The sequence below is a fragment of the Thalia democratica genome, chromosome 4, assembly GCF_965202585.1.
Source record: "Thalia democratica chromosome 4, ktThaDemo2.hap1.1, whole genome shotgun sequence".
NCBI lineage: Eukaryota > Metazoa > Chordata > Thaliacea > Salpida > Salpidae > Thalia > Thalia democratica.
Genome location: NC_139168.1, coordinates 36,907,000 through 36,932,665, shown reverse-complemented (window position 1 = coordinate 36,932,665; position 25,666 = coordinate 36,907,000). Strand labels below are relative to the sequence as shown.

General features: G+C 25.1%; 2 protein-coding genes across 2 annotated transcripts; one reads left to right on the top strand and one right to left on the bottom strand.

Annotated features, from left to right (window-relative positions):
• Positions 1-9,772: 9,772 nt before the first annotated feature.
• LOC145832916 (26S proteasome non-ATPase regulatory subunit 14-like) lies at positions 9,773-12,399 on the top strand. The gene is made up of 2 exons (XM_082940117.1): positions 9,773-10,042; positions 11,195-12,399. Exons 1-2 carry the CDS (start codon positions 9,779-9,781, stop codon positions 11,858-11,860), a joined length of 930 nt encoding a protein of 309 aa, XP_082796243.1. The 5' UTR covers positions 9,773-9,778; the 3' UTR covers positions 11,861-12,399.
• An 11,240-nt stretch (positions 12,400-23,639) lies between these two features.
• LOC145834798 (uncharacterized) lies at positions 23,640-25,154 on the bottom strand. The gene is made up of 2 exons (XM_082942311.1): positions 24,256-25,154; positions 23,640-24,067 (listed from the first exon to the last, which is right to left on the bottom strand). The coding sequence occupies exons 1-2, from the start codon at positions 25,151-25,153 to the stop codon at positions 24,054-24,056; spliced, it is 912 nt and encodes a 303-aa protein (XP_082798437.1). The 5' UTR covers position 25,154; the 3' UTR covers positions 23,640-24,053.
• Positions 25,155-25,666: the final 512 nt, after the last annotated feature.

Genomic DNA, 25,666 nt, shown 5'->3' with positions numbered 1-25,666 from the left:
GAACATTTAATTTGAATTATTTATACTACCACAAACTATCAAGAAGTTTTCGTGATGTTTAATATTTGAATATTTAGGTATCCTATAAAAGCTAATACAAAACATTCAACTTAAAATTAAAAAAAGCGATACTTATTATAAGTATCCTGAGATTTTTTACAGTTTGAAAATTCCCTGAGATTCCCTGAGTGTGTGGCAACCCTGCTTATACTTTTCTGACAACATTGAAACTTTATATTTAAGTTTTTAGAGGTCTTATTTTAAGTTTCTATACCTTACTTTTTGCTATTTGGCCGTTTTTTATGAGCAGTGACATTTCTAGTACAGTTATTTTTCATTGTATGTTAAAATTTTAGTTAAAGTGTATTGAATTAGAAATATCACTGCGCATAAAAATTGGCCAAATTGCTAAAAGTAAGGAATGTAGAATTAAAATAAGACTATAAAAACTTAAATATAAAGTTTCAACGTGTCAAAAAAGTATAAGTATCATTTTTTTTTAATTATAAGCATTAAGCTGTGAATAAACATTTTAACATACAATGAAAAATCACTGAACTATAAATGTCACTGCTCATAAAAAACGGCTAAATAGCAAAAAGTAAGGAATGGGCAATTAAAATAAGACCTTTAAGAACTTAAATAAAAGTTTCAATGTTGTCAGAAAAGTATAAGTATTGACTTTTTTGTATTTAAAGTTGAATGTTTTGTAATAGGTTTTGTAGGATATCTAAATCTTCAAATATCAAAAACTTCTTGCTAGTCTACCACGACTAAAATTTCCACTACTTTAGAAAATATTTAGAACCAATTTTAGTTTAAAGTTCACTTCAAAACTCATAACAGTTTTAAAAATTAGTTATGTTTGAATATGCTTAAATTAAATTATTTACCTCTATCCCTGACCAACTGTTTTTTTAAAAATAACTAACACTTTTAGTTTTTTGTAAAATATCCTATTTCTAAACAAACTCACCTTAAGTTTTAGAATTATATTATAATATCTAAGTGTTTTTATTTGTTGAATAAAAATAGATCTTTAAATTTCAATTGCATTGTGGACTTGGTGTTAGAATAAGTAAAAAATATCTGAAAGCTGCTGTGAAAATTTCTGTGTAATTTTTTTTGAGAAATAAATTGTTATTTGCAGTTGCTGTTCAGTATTGCAGTATAATTTTTTTAAGTTGTTCAATTCATTTGTGTCTTAAGCCAGTATTTCTCAAAGTACTTGCAGTAAATTACTAAAAGAAAATTTTTAATTAATTTTATTTTTTATTTGAATATATTTTCTAAAATACACTTTAAAGATTTTTATATTTGAAAATAATACATTGTTTAAAAATCTATCTTTCTTTTTATTTTTGAGCTAGAAATCTCAAATTTTTAGAATTTATGAAGTTGCAGTTTTCCACTGTATTTCAAACCCTGTTATTAACTACTTTGGTTCTTTTTTATAATCTACTTCAATAACTGGAGGGGGGAGGGTAAGTGTTAAAATATTCTCTTTTACTAGAATTAACAAACACTTGCTCTTATTAGTAAACTTATAAGTAAAAAAATACTTTTTATAGAACAAAAATTTTCAATCAACTATTAAAATATACTAGTCTTGTAAAATAATCCAATATATAAAGTATGGGTAAAAGTACTTAAAATTACACATCAAATTACCACGGAATTTCAAAAAATTCCTTAAAAATCAATCTCCTTCTTCACTTTTTAAGCAACTCACTTCAAACTTTCAGGAAATGTTCTTTTCATGTTATGATTATTTTAGTGAAATAGTCTATTTTTGCCTTTTATGTTTGCACATCCAATAAAGAACCTATTTTACAGTAGAAGTACAATTTCTATCTTTGATTGCTTATATCTCTTTTTTTTCAAGCAGTACAAAGACAATGGATAGCTTAGTTTTTTTCTGTAAGAAATAAGACTGATATTTTTAAAAAATATTTGACCTTTCTTATGCCCTAAATACCTAGGTTTGGGGTAAGGGTATATATTTAAGATGAGTTTATACACTTATTTTTAGGATTAAGCATATAAAATCTAATAAAGATTCAGAAGCTCTTGTTACATTTTGTACATGAAGCAGCTAATATATTCTAATTTTCATGATAAAAAATTGCTTTATTTTAAAAATAACATTTAACTTTTGTTTATACATTACATACCAAAACTAAAGATAAAGGTTTGAATAAAACTGATAATTTTTGATTTATGATAAATTAAAAAATAATTTTAAGTATGGATAAAAACTAGATTACAAAATTTACTGGAATATTTTTTTTTTCTTATATGTACCTTAATACTTTGAATTAGCAGTGATACCTGGGTTTACAGGTATAGCAGTAATATATTAGATGCTAACAGCTAATTTAAGGGTTGCCAGAAGTTTTTTGTAAATTTCTTTCAGGTTTTCATAAAAACAAGTTTTTTGGTTCATTTTTAGTATAAAAAAAACTATCTTAAATAATATGGCAACATTGAAAAGATACTGTATGGCTTTTTTAAATGTGATTTTTAATATTAAAATTAAATGATAGAATTTTTTTAAATCTTTTGGATATATTTTTTGTATCTAATCAAATTTTTAATATTATAGATTTAGTAATAGTTTGAAATTTTAAGTTTTATAGTGATTTTTGTTTAAAACTCCTCTGTTTTTTCTTGCCTAAATTGTCAAATTCCACGTTTTAGGATTCTAGGTTTTTCAGTAACCTTGTAATTAACACAGTACAAAGTTCACCACCATTTCAGGATAACTAGTAGTACATGGTTGCCGCTCTTTGAGTCAAAAAATCTTCCCAGAGTTCCCAAAAACTTCTCTGAGTCTCCCTGAATTTTTTTAAATTCTTTAAATTTTTATTTTGCTTCTGCCGCAAATTACTAATACCTCATACTCATTTTTCTTCTAAATAATAAAAGGAAGGTTTTATGTGTATGCTTCTGCATTAGATGCTTACTAAACTTATGAAAAAAACTGTGTTCAAAAATTCAATGTTACAAGGCTTTAAATGAAATTAGAAATAAAATAAATTAGAAATAAAATTTGTGCACAATTTTGTGTAAACTTAACTTTAATTATTTTATAATAATAACTTCACATGAAGTACTCACTTTAATGCATATAAAAACTTCAATGTATGTCTTTCCCAGCTACTGTTCTGAATGCAGTTAACAAAATTTAAAAGCTTAACATTACTGCAAAAAAAAGTTTAAAGAAATACCTCAAATCATAGTACAACTTAATACCTAACAACTGATACAATATGATCTAAAGGTAAAAGTCTTAATTTTAATGGGTTTAAGATGGGTATGCGTAATCTATTTCGATAACTAAAAACATAATTTTGATCTAAAAATAATTTCATGTTACCTAATAAAAAGTCTATTGTCTTATAAAAATATCTTTATATTTACTGTTTCTTTTTAGGTATGCAATTTTTGAATTAATTGTTTTAATTTCATTTTCAAGTTTATCAATGTTATCCTTAGCAGCTCTTCCCCTTTCTAATAATTTGTTCATTGCTTCAAAATCAGATTGTTTGTTGGCATCTGCAGTATATTTGTCATAATCTTCATTTAAACATTTGAGTTGCTTTGTTAGTTCAACGGTCTTTACACATTCCAACTAGACATGCCGGATTTAAAACATCAGCCCTTTTTAAAAAGTTCAAACTAACAGCCATTATAGTTTTAACTATTTTAATTATAGCAAATGTAAAAACTTTACATTCATTGTGAGATGACTTGAATAAAATGTTAGAAACTTTACCTTGTTTTAGTAAATCTTGAATTAGAGTAGAAGCAGCACATCCTAACTCTACGTTTTTTTGTGAAAGTTTTTATTTTGAAAATGCTCATTATTGAGTTACAGTAGCTTTTTTCCATTTGAATGGGCTTCCACAAACGAAGTAGTAAAAACAAGATTCATTAACTTGTATACTAACTTCTGTACATCATCATACATATAAGGAATGCTTGGGCTGTTTTACTGATATATTTTAAATATGAAAGCAAAATTGTGACAACAAAGCTAAAAGAATCAATTATACAACTATTAAGACGTCATTGCTTATAGTTATAAAGTCTTTTCCTGGTGGCTGTTTGAGTAATTACTTAGGATGATGTCGCACCAATATGAAGCTAAAATTATATTATATTCAATGTCTTTTTTAACCATAATATTAAGCTAAAATTTTATATGAATTTATTCAATCAAGATTTTATTTTACAAACTAAGTTTCGGTCAAAGACCTCCTCAGTGCTTAAATAAATCTAAAAAGATATGTGTCAGTCATGTAAAATAGCTTTTTAAATTTATAAACTAAAAATTTATATTTAAATAAATAAATATATATAACTTTTTAGTACTACATATCTTGTACAGAAATCTAAGACAAAATTCATTCAAAAACATCTTTATTAAAGCAACAAACAAGTAAAATCGATTTCGGCTAACGCTTTTCAATTACTTTAGTTAGCAACTAATTTTAAGATTAAATTTTGAGTATATAAATAGTTAGAGGTTACATCAGAAAAATCAGAAAAATCAATTAACACTAATTAGCATAATTGAGTAAAATTAATTAGACATTCACAATTCATAAATGCATATATAAAACAGTTTATCAGTAATTTAACTAAGATAAGCAACATTAAAAATAAAATAAAAATAAGCGACAAAATTCAAATAAAATCTATAACAACTTATAAAGATTAGACTTATAAACATATTGTTGCTTACACAATTTAGGTTTATATGTTTTTATAAATAGAGATTCTAAAACACTAAGGTGATAATTGTTACGAGCTTTACTTAAAATTGAAAAGTTACTATCATTATAGTTCTTTGCGCAATCTGAATTGTTTAATAAGTGTTCAGTTATCGCTGATGATCTATTAGATGGTTTTTTTTTTTTTTTAAACCAGTGTCCATCCATCTTCTGAGGGAATTAAAAACGTGTTGGTCCCTTCTAATATGGAATCTTTGAGACGTTCTGCCAATGTACTCACTGTCACAGTGGCACTTGTACATATAAATAATTTTGCTTTTTTCCTGATCGGCAGTACGGTCTTTACAAATTCCATTTAAGGGCTTTCTTGTAGCATGACTGATTCTTAGTTGTACAGAGTTAAAAGTGGAGTTTACAGTGTGTTTTACAGTCTTTTCTAGAGCAGTTAAAATGAAATTAAATTAAATTGAAAAATAAAAATTTTATAACAGAAAAACTAAAAAAAAATTGTTTTTTTGTTTGTTTTTTATATAAAATTTTTATTTTTTAATTTTTTTAAAATTCCTTCCGACAGAATTTTCTAAATATATCAAGGAACATTTCCTAAAAATTTGAGGTAGTTATCTCAAAAAACGTAGAAGATAGATTTTTAGTGAAATAGTCTATTTTTGCTGTTTTAGTTTGCGCCTCCCATAAGGTTCCTATTGTTGCCTCAAACTTTGACCGGCTATATCTCAAAAATTGTTTTGAATTTTTAAAATCAGTAAAAAGCATCTTGTAGCTTAGTAAAAACTATATAAAATAAGATAAAAAACCAAAAAAAGGTGTTTACCCCCCCCCCCCCCCTATGCCCATAAATACATAAATGAAACTAAACTTATTTTTCATGAACTAAAATAACTTAAATATTTAATTGTTTTTCTTTTACAATATAAAGCAGTTATAACAATACAATAATTTACATTGATTAGGTTATTGTAAAATAAAAGTAATTAAATGTTTTAGTTTATTATAAATAAAATTAATTTTTACTAATTGATTTTTAAAACAAAGTATCTTTTTAGATTGAACATATTAGGCTGAAAACATTGGTTTTTAGCCTAAAATTAAGCTTAAAAAAGACATTGAGTACGTTATAATTTCAGCTTGATATTGGTGCAACATCATCTTAAGTAATTACTGCTGTTTGTAAACAGGCAGTTTTTTCCAGTATTGTACCATTTTTACTACATGAGGCAAAATTCACAAATTGATAAAGGAAAGGTGGTTAGACGGTTTCATTTATATAATCATCTCTTCTGGTGGATGTGTGGTCAAGCAAGCAATGGAGATGTTTCAAAATTTTTTTGATTTTCCATGGTGTAGCTTCAACCCTGGACTTTTTAAATAAGCAAATTAAAATATATAAAATTATTTTTTTGAACAAAACATGAAGCTGGATTAACTAAGTTTCATTCTAATTCTATAAAAAAGTTTTCCGGAGATTTTGTAAAAAAATCTCAAAACATCCTTGAAATTTTTAGAAAAAACCAATACTGCCCTGAGTTTAAAAAAAAGTCAAAATTCCCTGAGTTTCCCTGAGATTTTCTATAATTTGAAAATTCCATGAGTTTGTGGCAACCCTGGTAGTAGCTAAACTGCAGGTTCGTGCAATAGCGCCCAGGCAAATTGTTACAAACATGGTCACCAAAGTTATGCTTTTATTTAAAACTAACATTTTATATTAGACTTAAATAAATAAAAACTGGTTTTTGCAGGTTCAACTGTTTCAAATTTAGTTTTACATTTTTAATAATTTTATTATTATTTATTTTTTTAGAATTTGTTACTACAGAATTTTTTAAATATGACAAGAAACATTTCCTAAAAGTTTGAGGTAATTATCTCAAAAAAAAAATGAAAATAGATTTTTAGTGAAATAGTCTTTTTTTGCCTTTTTAAATATACCAATATATAGCCAAATTTTCAAAAGTGTTTAGCTCTTATAGGCATATAGCTAGGAAGCTAATTTTTTTGTGCTGTCTATTTATGTGATTTCCAACCTACAAAAAAATTAACTATGCAAAATTCCAAGGTTGGGGCAACAGATGCACCTTAGTGTGCATTAATGTTCATACAATGTAATTAAATTGTTTATATTATTGATATTTCATATTTTCAAAAAAAAAAGGGCCATTTGATATATTTGTATAGCTAAAAACTGTTAAAACAAAAATTTTTTAAAATATTAGCATATAATATTTAAGAAAATTATGCTAAAAGCATAAATCAAAAATTAGTAATTTGATACACTATTATGAGTTTTAAAGTGAACTTTTAACTAAATATTATAAGTAATTGAAATTTTTCTTAATAGTATATATTAAAGATAGTACATTTTAAAGAAAAATTAGAAGTACCTATAAAGGGTAAAATGTTTTATGCAAACTTATGTTAGACTATCCAAAAAGGAACCACCAATGTAATATTAAGAAAAACTGTTAATTATGCAGGTTTATGTTGTAAAATCTTGTTGGTATTATTGATATTTTGAATTTTCTTAAAAAATTATAGCCAAAAACTGCTAAAACAAAAAATATGTAGAATGTTTGCATATGATCAACACTACCTTAAATAAAGTGAAACATTAACATTGGTTTTTCTACCTTAATAAATTTTTAATACAGAACACATTAAAATTGTATTTTTTAAGTACTATCTTTATTAAGAGCAGTTGGTCATTACAAAAAATATATACTATACCAGAGTTGCTAAAAACGTAGAATTTTTAACTATTTTTATATGTGAAGTACCAAAGTTTTGATTTAATACAAAAAATCTATCGTTTTCACAATTTAGTCTTATTTTATTGAGTTTTAACTAAGCTACAATTTTTTTTTTACAGATTTTATAACTTCAAAATACTGTTTGAGTTCTAGCTGGTCAAAGTCGGAGACTAATATAGGTTCCTTATGGGAAGCGCAAATTAAAAAAAAATTTAACTAGAAATCATTAAAAACCTATCTCCTACGTTTTTGAGATAATTAGCTCAAACTTTTAAGGAATGTTTCTTACAACATTTAAAAAATTCTAGTGGAACAAAACTTAAAAAACTTCAAAAATATAAATTTTATGACAAGTTCCAAAAATAAAACAGTTTTTTTTGTTTATTTTTTTATTAAGTTTTTATTTTTTAAATTTCCTTCTGACAGAATTTAATTGTTGTAAGAAGCATTTCTTAAAAGTTAGATGTAATTATCTCAATCTAAAACAAAAAACAGAAATCTAAAATAAAAAAATCAGTTTTTTGACTCAAAGAGTGTCAACCCTAGGTATTACTGACAGTGTTCCCACTTCCCTAAATTTTTGTAATTTTCTAATTAATCACTGGATTTCCCTAGATTAAATAAAAAATTACTAAAACTCCTAGATTTTACTTTTTAACTGGAAACTTTTGTCATGAAATATCAGATAAAGTTGTTTTTTGTTTAATTAAAGTATATTTTTATTTTAGGTTTCTAAATTTTAAAATGTACAGTTTTAGAACTAAAATGAATTTTAGGTGATATTTCAAAGTTTTTTTTTTGCTGATTTCATTTTGTTTTATATCAAGGTTTTTATATTTGTATCTATATGTTTTTATATTATTATTATTATTATATAAGTTTTTATATTTGTATCTAAAATCTAAAAAACAGTAATGTTTTACTTAGTAAATAGCTCCTAATTTTAGAATATCAATTATATCTTTTCTTTGTTTGTAGATAAAAGCATGCTCTACATTTTAATAATATGTTGAAAAGTAAATTTGAAATCTTTGGTAAAGAAATTACAATAAAATGAACTAATTGACTACTATTCAAAATAAATAAATAATGAAGATGAACATCAGGTTAAGGGCATAGGGTTGGTAAATCACTTTATTTACAACTTGACCTTAATTTTTAGGGCTTTAACTGAGCTACCAGTTACTTTTTACCATTTATAAGTATTTAAAGTTAATTTTAAGACACAAGTGATCAAAGTCAGAATGTACATTAGGTTCATTATTTGAGGCTAAAAATTAAAACGTGAATATATAAAAATCTATCTCCTACATTTTTATAATAAGAAAATAACAATTTATCCAAAAATCTAAAAAAAAACAATTTTTTTATTACTTGAAAAAAATAAGTTAATAATTATTTTTTTTACTAAATAATTTTCTAAATAATGCAAAGAGCATTTCCTAAAATTTGAGGTATTTATCTTGAAAAACTTATAAGAAAGATTTTTGTGAAATAGTCTGTATTGCCTTTTGACTAAAAAAATTAGTTTGTGCTTCTCATTTAAACTATCTAACTTTTACTGCTCATATCTCAAAGTTTACTTAGAATATTTCCAAACTGTAAAAAGTAATTCGTAGATTAGTTCTTTATATAGAAAGTAAGATTTGAATAAAGTCTTTAATTTCCCCTATTCCCTTAAATCAGTTGTTCTCTAACTTTGAAAAATTCTAAGTAAAGCAAAAGTCTTCTGTACACTAAATTGTTAGATAAAGACACTTTTTATAGGAAATGTTATTTGTTATGACAATAGTAACTAAAGTAAGATAAGTAAAAGTATAAAACCTAATAATAAAAAAATAACAAATAAGGGTGGTTAAAAAACAATCTATAAAAGTCTTAGCATTCTATAGAATTAAACTTTTTTCAAAACATTTTCACTGCATTTTTGTTTTTAAAATTTAGTAGGAACCATAGACTTTTGTACAAGAGAAAATTTTACTTTCATAAAAACTCTTTATGAACTTGAATTCTTTGTAATAACAGATTTTGAACTTAATCTAGGTTTTTTGATTAAGTTAAATTTAATAAATTTTTACTTACTTTGACTAACTTAAAAAAACTAATGTGATGAGTTTTAAAATATTATTTTAATATGTTATAATTTGTACTTACATGAGTTTTGTATTTATATATATGTAAGTACTGTTAAAAATAAATTATAAGTATTTATTTTACACTTGGGTAATTGCTTGTTTTTAACATTTGAACTAACATTTTTGTAGAAGTTTAAATATGGACTTAAATTCATTATTAGGAAGGTTAAATGGAAGCTCTCCGCAAGCCGCAGATGACAGCAAAAAAGTTGACACGTCTGAGCAAGTGCACATTTCATCATTGGCACTGCTTAAAATGTTGAAGCATGGTAGAGCTGGAGTCCCTATGGAAGTTATGGGACTCATGCTAGGAGAATTTGTGGATGATTACACTGTTAATGTAGTAGATGTTTTTGCTATGCCACAATCAGGAACTGGAGTCTCTGTTGAAGCAGTTGATCCAGTAAGCTGAATAGTTCATAATTTTTTCAAACTGCTAGTGGTAAAAACTAGTAAATGATGAAAAATTAAATGATTTTATAAATGTTTTTTTTTTGGCTACTTTACTGAAATTTTTATTTTATATACAAATTTTTGCTAGCAGTAAACCATCTGCAGGGTTGCCACAAAACATGGAATGTGAAAAGAAAAGGGAATTTCGAACAAAAATCACTAAAAAACCTGGAAAGCCCATAGTTTTAGACAACTTTTACATTTAAAGTACTAAAATTTTGATTTGACCCAAAAAATCTATCATAAAAATTAAAAATTTTTGTCATTAAATTTTTTTTATTAAGAAACAAATTTAAAGTAGCTTAACAGTATCTTTTCAATGTTGTTATACTACTTTACACAGTTTTTTGCCTTACTTTTACTTTTAAACTAAAAATAAACCAAAAAACGTGTAATTTTAAAAACCTTGAATAATTTTGATAACCTGGAGAAAATTTTCCAAAATTCTTGGCAACCCTGCATTTGAAGACTTATTTTGTGTAGAGACTTTATTTCTACAAACGCTTTTGGTTCGCCTCAATAATTTACATTATTGTTGTGTCAAGTTATATAAAAGTAATAAAAAATAGGGTTGCCACAAAGTCAGGAAAAATAAGACAAAAGTCAGGAAAAATAAGACAAAAGTCAGGAAATTTAATATACACATGCTCTAAATAAGAAAATCAATCATGACTAAAAACTGCTTTTTGCTGATGTGTTTCTATATAATTTTTCTTTTGCAATTCGTCTTTTTTTCAATGTCTAATTGAATATTTGGAATAAATTTAAATCTTTCAAGTATTTGATAGTTTATTTTTGAATCTGATTTTAGTTAAGAATTTGATTTTAACAAGTCGGGAAAAACAGGAAATTTTTTCAGCCTGACCTATGGCAACCTTGAAAAATGACAATTGAAAAGGTAATATTGCTAATAATTTGTTAGTGACAAAATATAAGATTTAATGTCAAAACTTTTCCTGAGAAAAGTTAAAAAATGTATACTTTTTGTAGTTTGTAGTTTTATTAGCTTGTTTTAGTAATTTAGGTAAGTTAAATGAACAAAATGTTTTTAAAACATATCTAAAACTTGCAAGATTATATTACTAACAGAATATTTTTTTAGGTTTTTCAAGCCAAAATGTTGGACATGTTAAAGCAAACTGGCAGACCTGAGATGGTAGTTGGTTGGTATCACTCGCATCCTGGGTTCGGCTGCTGGCTGTCATCTGTTGATTGCAACACCCAAGCCAGTTTTGAACAGCTGAGTGAACGTGCTGTCGCCGTCGTCATTGATCCAATTCAAAGTGTAAAGGGAAAGGTTGTGATGGACGCTTTTCGTCTTATTGATCGTAGGACGCGCATCCTAGGTCAAGAGCCGCGTCAAACTACATCAAATTTGGGCAACTTGCACAAGCCTAGTATAAAAGCGTTGCTACATGGCTTGCAAAGAGAATATTACAGTATCACTATCAACACCAGAGCTCACAAGCTTGAGCAAGACATGTTACTGAACTTGCACAAAAAGAGCTGGGGAGACAACTTAAAGCTACAAAATTATGAAAATGTTCAAAAGAAAAATGAAGAAGGTGTCAAGCAGCTACTTACTCTTGCCAATGAGTACAACAAGAGTGTAAGAGAAGAAAGCAAACTAAGTAAAAAGCAGCTAGAAATCAGAAATGTTGGCAAGCAAGATCCTAAAAGACATCTAGAAGAAAAGGTTGAGGAGCTTCTCAATCAAAACGTGTCTCAAAACATTGGTGCTTGTATTAATGCTTCTATTGTCAAGTAAATTCTAATCGCCTTTTTAACCAATCTTATGAACTTAGCAATATACACGTTTAAAATATTTATATATAAGCATATATACTTGATAAACATACTTGGTAGTTTAGACATTTTACTAAATATTTAAATGATTAGAATTAAGTATTTATGAAACCATTTAATTAAACTTAAAAACGAAAAGCGTTACAGGCTATACGTATATTTTTCATTTTTAATTCGATTTTTGTACACTTAGACATTGTTTTAAATAATTAAAACTTAACAGTTATATTACCTTAAACAAAAGTTTTGTTTCTTATTTAATAAACTTAGGTTTTTATACTATTTTTTAGCTTTTGTTAAGTGTACTTAAAAGTTTTATACATATAAACTACAGCAATTAAAGTTTCAGTTTTTCTATACAAATAGGTTAAAAATATTTAACAATTATGCTGAAAACTGAATTGCTTGCAGAAATAAGTTTTTATGAAACAACTTAAGTTTCTCAATCTATTTTTTTAATACTAATTCTTTAAATAAACTGAAATCATGTTTGCCTTTTATATGTTCGTTTAGTCAGTGGCAAAACTGTAGAATGTAACATGAATAAAAACTAATAAAAAAACTTGGTCGTTTTTAATCCTCATTCTAGATTGACAATTAAATTTCTGATGTCTTGAGTTTACACAGTTTAATTATTCTTAATAACAACTGCAAAATCTATTTTCTAGAAAGCTATACTTGGTAACATTAAAATGGTCACATTTAAGTTCGTATAAAAAAAAGTAAAAGTAACTTGAAGTTCTATAAAAAAAAAGAATTTTAGAGGTCTTCTATTAAAATTATTTATTATTAGCTTAAGTAATTGAACTTCTTTTATTTTTATTTAAAAAAAAATTTAAATTGGAAAAAAATCCTATAAGTCTAAATAATAACATTAAGATATTGAAAAAATAAATTAAAGAGATAGTTTGCAACATTTAAAAGTATTTGAATTACTTTAACCCAAAAAGTGTTTTGAAAATATGTTTAAAACTGTATACCAGACTAAAAATAAGTTAATCATTTCTATTTTGATCGGTAATTTTAAACAATCAAGGCACGTCTAAATTTAATTTTTACATGAAACATTGAAATTAATGTAACCTAGAAGAAAAACTGTTATAAACAGCTTTTTTAAATAATTGAACTTTTCAAATAAATCAGTATTAATTTGGTAAATATTTTCAGAGTTGCCAAAAAACCTGGACTTTGACAATTCAAAAACCTAAAATTTTCAACAATTTTTACCTGTAAGTAACGAAACTAGACTAGATATAAATAATATCTAGTCACTACTAACACTTTTGCAAGGCGTCAAGTTTGCACGGGTTATTTATTTTTACTATCGCTGTTACCTCCCTCGGTCGGTAACTTTTGTTTTTTCTTGTTTATTTTTGCTATCACTGTTACCATCGGTCGGTAAATTATTTATTCTTATTTTCTTTTCGTTATTTTTAAGATAATTTTTCACTCTCGTGCAAGAATGTTCCTCCGTGCATATTAGACCTGTTCCCAAATAATCTATCATAGTGCAATTTTTTTTTTTAATGTATTGTTTAGAATTTTTATTATAAACATATTAAAAGTGGTTTTAAATATTTTTATAATAAAAATTATTTTATATTACTTAAAGCCTTTAATTTTATACTAAAACTTGTACTTTCAAAAACCTAGAAAAAAATTAAAAAACCTCTTGCAACCTTGTATTATGTTTAAGTTGAAGAGACGAAAATTTAATTAAATATATTATTTAAAATAATTTTTAAGATGCAACTTTAGCAAGAACTTAAATGTTTTTAATTCAAGGCTGTATTTAGTTAAAACTATCTCCTTTACAGCAAATTTTTGATAAATTAAAGTGCAGTCCAAAACAGCCGAAAATATGGTATAACAGTAAGAAATAGTAAAAGCTACGTGTTTGTATTTTTTACTTCTTATAAAAGTCTAATTTTTAAAGATTTTTTCGTTTGATGTGTTGATAACTTTAATGTTGTTGAAAACTAAGTTTAAACCTTGACACTTTATTTTTTAAGGGTTTAATTTTTGGTAAAATAGTTTTATACATTTGTTTAGAGATGAGTAATAAAACAAATTTGTAAAAAATGGTCCCAGCTTTTTTTACTGATAGTTGATGAGACAATTAATTTGTAATATTTTACAATTTATGTAGAATTCTAGATAAAAAACCGATTAATTCTCACCCAGAATAATTTGCGCTTCACTAAAAAACATGAAAATGCTAGCTGTCTCACATAACTGATAAAACCGTTTTTTATTTTTAAGTAATTGAATATTTTTTTTCTAGTGCATAACTTAATTTAAAATTATAAGAAAACACCTTTCATTTCTATTTTTTAAGGCAAAATTGTATCTTACTAAATTAAACTGAAATAAAATTATATTGTAGTTAGAAAGTTAAAGTTTAAAAACATAAAATAGCGTAATGATAAAGACAAGAGTAGACTTTAAAAATTAACTAGATATTAATATTAAACAACTTTGCGGCACAAAAAAAAATTGTTAGATTAAAATCCAATTAAAATAAACCAGCGATAAAAACTAGAAATAAAACTACACTTTTCAGAATATTTACGGAACCAAATAGTTGAAAATTACATAATATAAAGCTTTTAAAAGTCTGTTGATAAACAAACTTTTTCTGTTTACATAAATTGGGTCTTGAAGATTGAATGCATAAGGCTTCTAGAAAATGTAGCTGAAAATATTTCCCCGCTCTCATTAAAACTGAAAAGTTCTCTTCTTGGTAATTTCTTGAACAATCATGATTGTCCAATAGCAGACAAGTATTTCGCAGGTTTCTCCGAACGATCATCGAACCAGCTTTTTATGATTTTCGAATCATGCTGATCAATTTTTACGTGAAACCTTTAAGATGTTACTCCCAGGTAGTCACTACCACAGTGACAACTAAATTTATAGATGAAGTTACTTTTTTATTGGTTGGGAGAAACATCTTTGTAAATTCCATTTAGAGGTCGATCAGTATACAAAATTGTTCTTTAACGAACAGAGCGGAAAATCTGTAAAAAAAACTGATAAATATTTTATTTAAATAATGATTGCGAAAATTCAACTAAAAATATTCAATTTAGTAAGATAATTTTTTTACACTGGAACACAGCATAATTTTTTGTTTGTCTAGGTTTAGCCTACTACTTTAGTAAGAACTTACGTTCAAACACTTTTTAAGCAACACAAGTTTATTAAATCTAGTTAACTACGGAATATTTTATGTTTTGATTTAAAAGTTTTAAAACTCAGTGCGATACTATATGTTTTTAATTATTTCGCATGATAAAGAATCTAAAGAACAGAAAAATATTTACTTTCATTTTTGAGCAATTTATATATGTTTTTAGTTTCAAAACTTAGTTTGTCCAAAATACAAACAGAATTATTAAAATTAATATAGAAACAATGTTAATTAAGTATATAAAACAATGTTAGAAATAGTAAGTTTTTTGATAAATTAATTATAAAGTTTTAATCATTTATTTTTATGTAAGATTTTTGTATAAGATTATGTAAGAAGTTGAACATTGGGTTAAAAGTGCGAAAATGTGCGCAGGTGGAAAGAAATATCTAAACTTTTAAAAATTAGATAGAAATCTTAAGATTGTTCTGAAATTGCGAAAATGTACGACAGGATAAATTATACAGATGCGAAGTTACGCGGAAGATTACTGTATACCAGGGGCGTCAGGTGGGGTGTAGCACTGCCGCAATTGCACCACCTTAAAAATTTTTAAGGAAAAATTAAGTATTTATAACGTTTTAGTTATTTTTTAGAACAAAATCTCTTGCAAAACTCCAATTTAGAAAACGACCATTTTGTTCACTACACTGCCGCAAACTCTTAGCTGACTGTCGCAAATGAACTCAAAAAAGCAAAATTTCTTCAAAAATTACCGCAAAACCAATATCTTGCGGTAAGTAAGCTAAGTTGAAAATTCCCTAAAACAGTACAGGTTTAAATATCATTCCACAAGCGATTGTAAACAAAAATTGAAAACAATGCTAAACAGAGCAAAAATAACTCGAGCAGGGACAACTCGAGCACAGGCAATTCGAGCAGAGGCAACTCGAGCAGGGACAACTCGAGCACAGGCAACTCGAGCAGAAGCAATTCGAGCTGAAGCAACTCGAGCAGAGGCAATTCGAGTAGGGACAAATCGAGCAGGGACAACTGAAGTAGGGGCAATTAAAGCACCGGCAACTCGGATTTTTTTTCTGGACCATCTAAGAAAATTTCTACGCGACGCCACTGCAGTGTATACCAATAAAAGTATAACTCGCTATTCATACTTAGCTTTAGAATTTATTTATGTTTAAAGTACTAATACAATACACTATTGTAAAATACTTTTTACGCAACAATATAAATTTCGTTTTGGTTTAATACAATTTTCTGTGAAAATTTTCACTTTTTCATAAAATCACATTACTAAATTTTAAAAAAGTTTTGAGGATCTTCAATTATTACTGTAGAATGTGGTGACTCTCAGCTTTAAAACTAAAGTTACGATTAAGTTTGATTTTTAACCTTTAATTGAATTAAATACACCTTAGCTGAACTTTCAACGAACAATTAAAGTATTAAAACTTTAGTTTGAATTATTGTTTATTGAACGATAAAAAAGCGCTCAAAAAGTTTGGTCTAAGGACCTGGTTTACGAAAAAACCTTTAGGTTATTTTACACCACATGCATTCACAGTTTCTTACAAGCTAATTGAAAAAAAAAATTCTAATCTAAACTTTTAAACCTGAAGAAATAAAACAATAAAATGAAAGAATAGAAAAAAAAACATAACAAAAGTTAACTAAATTATGTGTTTACTTTAAAAAGTTTTATTCATAATGTACTCAATAAACTTGTCCTGGAAAGACGTTAAAAGGTATCCAAGTGGTGTGCGACTCGGTAACCGAAAGGTTTTTTCGTGCACCAGGTCCTAGGACCGAGTATTTTTGATCGTCTTATGTTGTCGTTCAATAAATATTATATAATAACATAAAAATGAAAGTATAGTCTAGGCCTAAAGCTTAAAAGAATAAAAATAAAAGTAGAGAATATTTTTAGACCTGAAAAATTAATTTTAACTTAATTTTAAAACGTGATAAACAATACTATTAACAGATATGAAAGTACTTTAAATTTAGGTCACAACTTTTTTAAAGACGGTAAAATTGTGATAAGCTGAAATACTTTTACGTTGAATTTTAACAGTATTTTATGCTGAAAGTTATTTTTTTTTTAATATTGTTTGAAGTACTTAAAGATGTATATTTTTGAATTGAATAAATAAAAATAATATACACATTTTATTACTTTTAAAAGAAAATATCTCAACTATGAACTCAACTTACACACTACAAGCTCTTAAAACTTTCAATTTTGATTTAAAAAAGTTAATACTTGACCTAGACACAAAAAAAAAAGCTTAACGCAATTATTGTATTACTACTTATTGTATAGTGAGAAAAATAAAATTTAAAAAAATCTATTATATAAGTTTTTTTCTCATTTTTTTTAATAAGAAATCAAGGTTGTCTAATTTTTAATTTAAATTTATTTTTTTAACTGTTTTAATTATATTTTTTAATTTACATTTACAGGATAATACTATAAATTTAAATTCAAGATTAGTTTATTTAATTTAACACAGTTTTTTTTTATTAAACTGAAGACAACATTTGTTCCTCGTTTTCAAGAACTTCTCTGGTGTAAATGAATTTTGACATACAACTTGTGTGATCAATACTTTAGTACTTATTAGCTTGTTTAAAAGTTTTTTCCGATAAATTATTTCTTTGTAAGTTTAGCAACAAAAAGATTTAACTACTAGATACTTGTTTTTAGAACTAGTAGAAATTTGAAATATATGTATATAGTGTGCTGCTAAAACATACCTGCTAAACTTTCTTCCTTAAAAAGTATGGGCATCACTAACTCAGACTAGAGCTGTCGCTGAATCAAAAAAAAAAACTTACACAATGAATTTTCGCGTTGTACCGGATAGTTAGATTTTTTCAATTACGGCAATTATTAAACTAAACTTAAATTATGATATGGTATATGAAACATATAATGCTATATTTATTTTGTAGTTTCTACTGTTAATAAATAGTTTTAGTAAACTAACTTTGATTGTTTAAACATTTTATTATATATATTTTTAGTTTTACATGTAAGAAAAATCAAACTATTTCCGTTTAAACTCAATCTAAACAATATTTACTCATAAGTTCTTAAAATTTGTCATACATTCTGTTACCAAACATAAAGTTTATGAACATTTAAATTCTTTTAAAGTTATATTGTGACAACAAACAACTAATTTTATTGAACAAATATAAAACAATAAATAAAATAAAAAATAACAATCTATTTTCTTTCTTGAAAATTAACGAACTTTTTGTAGAAACTTAAGCAGTCAAATAATCGAAATGATTATTTGACTGCAAAACAAACGTTTTTACGAAGGGAAAATGCCAGTACAATCGCTAAATGTTTATCTTATAAAGTTTAAAGTAGTTTTGTCAAAATACATAAAACTAATTACATGAGACCAATGATTTTACATATTAAAAAGGTCAAATGATAGATTTTTATATAACTTAACTAAAAGTTTTAGTAACGATTGAATTTATGTTTCTCAATAATAGTAAAATTGACACTTTTTATTTCTAAATTACAAATAAAAAAGTGATACTCAAATATAAATTAAAGAATATTTAAAATAAAACTAACTTTTGTTTTCTTTTTTTTTAAATCTTTGTTTGTCGAATTTGTATTTTATTACGTCACTTTTTATCATAGTATCATTCAATTATACATTTTATTTTAGTTTATTTTATAGTTACTACATTAAAAAAAAATCGTATATATGCATTATTCTTATTAAGATGATGCTTTTGTTATATTAGCTTAACTCGTTTAAAATTATATTATGATTTTTTAAACGATAATCCCATTTATTATCGATATTTAGTGCGTACCTCTTGAAATGCGTGACTTATCTATGTCCCTACTGTATTTTCCAAATTTCAAAAAAATACTTAAAAATTTAATTATACTAAGAAAGTTTTACTTTGTTTGAGTTTGTGTTTAATTTGTGTAAATAAAATAGTATAATAGTTTAGTTTTTTTTATTTCAACAGACAAAAAATATATCAAAACTTTGTAAAGATATTTTATAATCTTTTATATTTTTGTTATATTTAAAAACATTATACAAAAATATGTTTGGTGTATATTTTTTGGTATATTTATAATTTTTCAATAAGATTGTAGTCGTATTTTATATATTAGTTGTAATCATTATTGAAACTAGTTGTTAAAAGTGGAATAGTTCTAACGATATTTTGAGTAAAATATTTCACGGTTAAAATTCAACTTAGTAAACACAGAACACTTTTATAAAGTTCATACGTTAATTGAAAGATGTTTTGTTAGCCATTCGTAAAGGAACAGCTGATTTTTGAAAAAAAATTATTTCCTAGTTACCTTCAGGAAATGATAACAAAAAAGATAAATTTCAGAAGGCTGTAGTGTAAGCACTAATTTATTTTTTTAATTCTGTCTAACTACTTTTTAGTATACAGTCAGAAAAACAAAATAAAATTATGAGTCAACAGAAATTGATTCTTAAGATTCAAAAGTTTTACAGTAATGCTGTTTTCTTTTGCTTAAACCTATTTTACTAAGGGTGTCTTTAGAGAATAACGTGAATACTCAGAATTTAAAAAAAATTGACTTTATCTAACTAACTTTACAATAGTTTTATATTTTGATGTAAATAAAAAAGTGTAATTACTGGGAAAAAGATCTTTTCGTAATGTGGAATAATAAGGTTTCTAAAATTAATATTTTTCTATATTTATTCTGCAGAAAAATTAAGATTACACGTGAACAATAATTTTTTAATTTATGAACACTTTTAGATTTCCAGCTATTAAAAAAAAAAATTTAATTAACAACAAAGGTGTAAATATTTAAAAAATATATTACAGCTTTTAATGACAACCAAGCATCATCAGTAATATTCGAACAAATTGTTGTTAGGTAAAACTATAAAGCTGTTGAGAAAAAATGTGACCTCTTTTCTGCCCAAAATTTACAGATTAAATTTTCAAAACATTACCAAAAAACTACACCTCTTAATGACCAATTAAATATCTTAGTCACTCTTAATATTCTTATCATTTTTAAACGACTATTATTTTTATAATTTTAAAGCAGTTCTTGACAAAATATTTTCTGCAAGTGCGAGAAGAAAGTCAGCAAAAAACAGAAGTTTTTCTTTACTATTTGAAGTATCATTGTCTAAAATAGAACTTTTTTTTTAATCTTAACCCTGATATTCTAGAAATACCTTAAACGATATAAACGTTAGACAATATAATTACAATCATAGAATATATCTGATAATAATTTTTGTTGTTTTGATTACGTTTTATAAAAGTTATTAATTTTTAACCAAATTAAAAGTTTTCTTAACTAAAGATAAAGTAAGTTTACGGTTAACAACGAATTTTTTCAACGAAAATTTAGAGTCAAATTCTTACTTTTTAATATTGCATTTCAACTAAGCTTACATAACAAAGCTTTAAAACTTAAAAAAAAAATCAGATTAATCATAGAATATATCTAGAAATAATCTTCTTAAGCTATTAGAACAGAAGTTTTAACTATTAGAACAAAAGTCAAAGTTTTATTAACGGGTGGAAAAGAATTACCAAGCATCAGGGGCGTATCTAGACTTTTTTCAGAAGGGTTGCTTATTTTTCTGTTCAATATCAGAGTATTTTGTGCAGTAGTTTAAAATATATATCTGTCTAAAATTTCTCCGGTACATAAAAATCTTATAACTATTTTTAAATACTATAAAAAAATAGAATGTAAACCTTAATAAGCAACCCAGTTCTTAAATTTCCAGTAAAATAGTTAATATGAGTCCTGTTATTACCCTATAAAAATTTCGATTTACATTTTATTGCTAATATGTATAACTAAATATTTTATACATGACAAACTAAAAACGAAGTAATCAACATTAGTAATTAACTTGAATAAATAATAAAATCATACTCTATGAAATGTAAATAGATTACTTAGTCAAACAGCTCCAGTCAAAATAGTTTAGTCAAAAATTAAATTGAAATCAAAAACAAATTAATGGCAGACGTAAATAACTTTTTTAAAACTTGATAAAAAGTTTAAAAAAATGTAGTTTTTTAATCTTGTAAAAATAAAGACAACATTTGGTTTGTTCAAAAATTTTCAAAGTTAGGAAACCCTTTGAGGTGCTTAATTATTCAAAATCAACCTTTCAAAACTTTTAATTGACTAATTATGTATTAAAAGTCTCCTTTGTCAAGTTATGCAAATTTCGTAATTATAAAATTTTTATATAGTTTATAAACTTTTTTCTACATAAAAAGTACGTCATTTTTGACGTAGTTTTTAAAAAACTTGAACTAAACCTTACTTGATATTACAAATCTAACTAACATATCTAATAAACATATAAATGGTAAAAAAATTAAAATAGAATAACTTTTATTTACGTTTATTCTATTTTTCAGGGGTCGCACAGGAAACCAGTCAAAAAACGCCCTTGCTAAGAACTTTTTATTGTATAACTCAAAAAAAATTCTAGTTTTTACCTAAAATATCAAATAGTTAACTTTTGTTTGATCTTTTATTTTAACAAATTGTTTTTTATATACTACTTTTTACTTGTTAAAAAAAACTTATAATTAAGTTTTCTGTTTTCATAAGACTATTCATTTTATGTTTACAAAATTTAGTCGTACGAAAGTGTTAACCAGGACTGTTTTAATTATTTAGAAGTAAAATTTGAAATTGGCAATAAGTTTAGAACAAAGTTCAGGATTTAAAACTTTTTTGAATGTTGCAGGAGTTTTTATTTTCTTTACGTATAAATTTTTAAATTTGCTTTACTACTTGCAAACTATATTAATCATTAAATACTTTCGTCTTTAAATATTCTACATAATAATTGTTTTTAACTTTGTTTTGTACTGTGTTTTCAAAAATTTTTTTTTAAGGAACTTTGAATTTTTGTGTAGGATGTGAAGAAAGATTTATTCTTAAAATTTTACATTATGTTTATTTGGTAAACTTTAAACATTAAGTAACGAAACTTTTAGAATCTAGATGTAACTCAAATATAAAGTAAATAATAATTTTTCTGAGGTACCGTGTGTAAAAAAAGTATTTTTTTCAGAACTCGTAAAAATGTCTAGTTAAACACCTTTGAAATTCAATAGTTATTTAAATGATTGTATCAACTATACAGATCTTCATTGGTAGCCAATATATATTCTTTTTTAACTAGAGCTTTTCTGTTAATTTTGTACTGCGTATAACGTTACTCTTTTTTGTGTTTTCTAGTGTAAATGACTCAAATTTTATTTTTTTTAAGCATTTACACAACAACTAGGAATTACAATGAGGACATATATTTAATTGTTTTGCTTAAAAATTGAAATTAATTTGATATTTATTAATGTGTTTACATCATAACGTGGGCTTTATCTTTGTTCTAAAAAAATATTTGCTTAAAATATGAATTTGTTACCATATTCATATTTCATGCAAAAAAACAATGTCATTTCTAGTTTGTCTTACATGACATTCTATTAATTCCAGTCATAAATCTATTTCACTCACCATAGTTAACCATTGTTCTTTAAATTTTATTTGTAACTTTCGTGCATAAGTATCATTTCAATTACAATTCAGAAAAAAAACCTTGTTGAAGTAAATATAAAAATGTCTACTTACTTCAACAAGAAAAAAATTTAAACCAATACTAAAAAGATTAAATTTATTCAAATCACTTATTAAAGTCAATAATAAAAATGTAGCTGTTGACATAAGTTTATAAAAATAGATTTTCTTTTAATTAAATAAAAATAACATACTTTGAACTCGTCGAACTGCGATAATACAATTTTTATTTCTTATTCACTCGTACGAGGCAACTTAAAAGAAGTTAATCTAAAACTACTTTTTAAAAAAAAATGACAAAACAGTAGTTCAGATAAAATATGAAGATACGAACGGAGAACTTTTTATTGCCATATTAATCTAATAAGTTTTTGAAACACGAAGAAGTTTTATTTAAGATAACTAATCTAGAATCCCGTTTATAAACTCTACGTAAGTAAACTAACTTTTTTAGTTTAAGCAGAAAACTTAAAATTAATTTGAGAATCAAAACTTTTACAAGTATAAATTATTCAAAATTTTTATTATGTAAAACAAAAATATTATGTTAAACGATCTATGTAAAAATAAAGTTCAAAATTTCTTCTACTTACCTTGAAAAAAAAAAGAATATTTGCAATGTGAACAAAACTTTCTATAAAAATAAACGAAATTAAGTTAATTTTAATTTACAATTTAATGTTATAATAATAATAAAAAACTGATAACTAAAAAAAATCATTAAACAAAAACTAAATTAATTAATTAGCAAGGTAATACAATGTGTATAACATAAGGTGATAAGTATTTATTAATAGCGTTAGATAATAACATTTTGAAAAATGTAATAAGACTTCGATTATAAAAAACAGATGCAAATTGCCTTGTACTTAAATCTTTACATACTTCTAATAAAAATAAATTATGTTCTATTTAATTTTCTTCAATAAAGCAAATTTTGTTAATTGAAAGGAAGAGTATTAAGCATATCTACTAAAAAAAGGAACTATTAATTAACAGAGTAGATATATTAACTATAGGAACTAAAACTTAGAGAAAATACTAAGAGCTGTATTTTTTGTATGATAATTGTCTAGGATATTTCCTATTTATTATACTATTAATAGTAATTCAAAATACAAATTTATTAAGAAGAACATTTTAATTTGACCTAAATTATCTTACCACTCGTGGAAACTTTAGTTCTGCTACTGGATATTACTAAACTCATCATCACTTAAATCGCTTAAATGAATCCCTCCTTCATCACTTGTGTCATCTGAATATTCTTCATATGATTTAAAATTTTCCTGATGTAAAGGTTTTGAAGGAGAAACTTTTTGTATTTTGTTTAATCCATTTCCTAATATATCTGATTTCCTTTTAAGTGGCACATCGCCACAACTAGCTGGTTCTTCTTCAATCTTGGTTTCCTGATCAATGCATTTACTTAAAAAACTATTACTTTCATTTTTGTAATAACTATAAGGTATGGCTTCCTTTAAATCTTTGTTATTTAATGCATAATTATTTGGACTAAATGGTTTATTACAAGGCTTGTCAAAATTAAACTTGATCTTTTTTTCAGATTTAATTTTATTTTTATTATCAAGTTCTTTACTTATATCTTCTTCTAATAAATCTTCGACTGAAAACTTTTTCCACAGTGGTTTTACTTCGGACCAATCAATATGTTCCTCATCAATCAACTTATCAAATGGAAACTCTTCATTCATCAAATATTCAATTTTACTAAAATCAAACATTAATCGCAACTTATCTTCATTAGGATTCTTGCCATAATACAACAATGAATCAGCATGTAATTTTTGAGCTTCAGTAACTGAATGGTAACCCTCATTTTCCTTTTTTAAAGTAGCTTCTTTTAAGGAACATGATTTTTTTAGTGCGTTTTTATTTAAAACTGGGTAGCTTAGCATTCCTGGAGTAGTTTTAGACTCAGGAAGTTTAGAAAAGCTTTCAGACTTCATTTTGTCTTTTGATTTTTTACTTGAGAATCTTTTATGGCTTTCTGAAATTTTTGCCATACTTTCTGAGCCATCAGTGCTACCAAGAACACTTAAAGAGTCTTCTCCACAAATCACAGACACTTTACTTTCTAAAGTATTTGGAGTCTGACGATAGTTATGGATGTTTTCCATTTCTTCTAAGTCATTAACTTGGGTTTTTTGAATTTTTAAAGAACTATTAAACAAAACATTTTGTTCTAACAACTTATACTCTTCAGTAGAAGGTGTCTTACTTTTATCTAGGTGGGTAGAAAGATTGCTTAGAATATTCACATTTTTATTTCTTTCATGAGAGGTTGAGCTTGAACCTTTTATACTTTCATCTACGTTACGTGAACTTGAGTAATGTACTTGTTTTATTTTCTTTTCATTTTTATCTCTAATTTTATCACTTAATTGGCAATTCATCTCTTGTAATTTTAATGATGGCATATCTTCATTACTTTTTGGTAAAATTGAATTTGTAGTACAATCATCTGTAACATCCATTTTTAAAAACAATTTATAAAACTTGCTATTTTAAAACAAAAAACAATTAATTAATTAATTAAAAGCACATGTAAAGCTTTATTTAAAAGTTTTGTGAAAAAAACTCAATACTTCTTTTTTTCTAACATTTTGTTTAGAATATATAAAAAATAACCTTAATATATGATACGTATCACATTTTTTTATTTAAATTTCTATAGCTTTTTGTGGATAACAAAAAAGTTTTCATAATAATGTGCACAAAAGTATCTTTTGAAATTTTTTTTTTTTAATTAACAATAATGGAAGGAAAAACAATTGACTTTACATTATCTTGATGAATTTTTATACTTAGTAGTCAGGTAAAAATTAAAAAACTATAATATTCTTAGTACTGTTATAAAACAAATACTTTGTCATAATTCAACTTTCCATGGTTATAAAATTTTTACATGTGATAAAAACGTTATTTCAGCAATAAACAATTAAAAGTATTTACATTTATATCTAAAACTTTTAAAAATAACTACATCT

What these genes read in the sequence shown, in the direction of transcription:
- LOC145834798 (XM_082942311.1), bottom strand. Translation starts at nt 25,153, where the DNA reads ATGGATGTTACAGATGATTGTACTACAAATTCAATTTTACCAAAAAGT.
- LOC145832916 (XM_082940117.1), top strand. Translation starts at nt 9,779, where the DNA reads ATGGACTTAAATTCATTATTAGGAAGGTTAAATGGAAGCTCTCCGCAA. An exon ending in CTGTTGAAGCAGTTGATCCA is followed by an intron (nt 10,043 to 11,194) that starts GTAAGCTGAATA and finishes ATATTTTTTTAG; the next exon opens with GTTTTTCAAGCCAAAATGTT.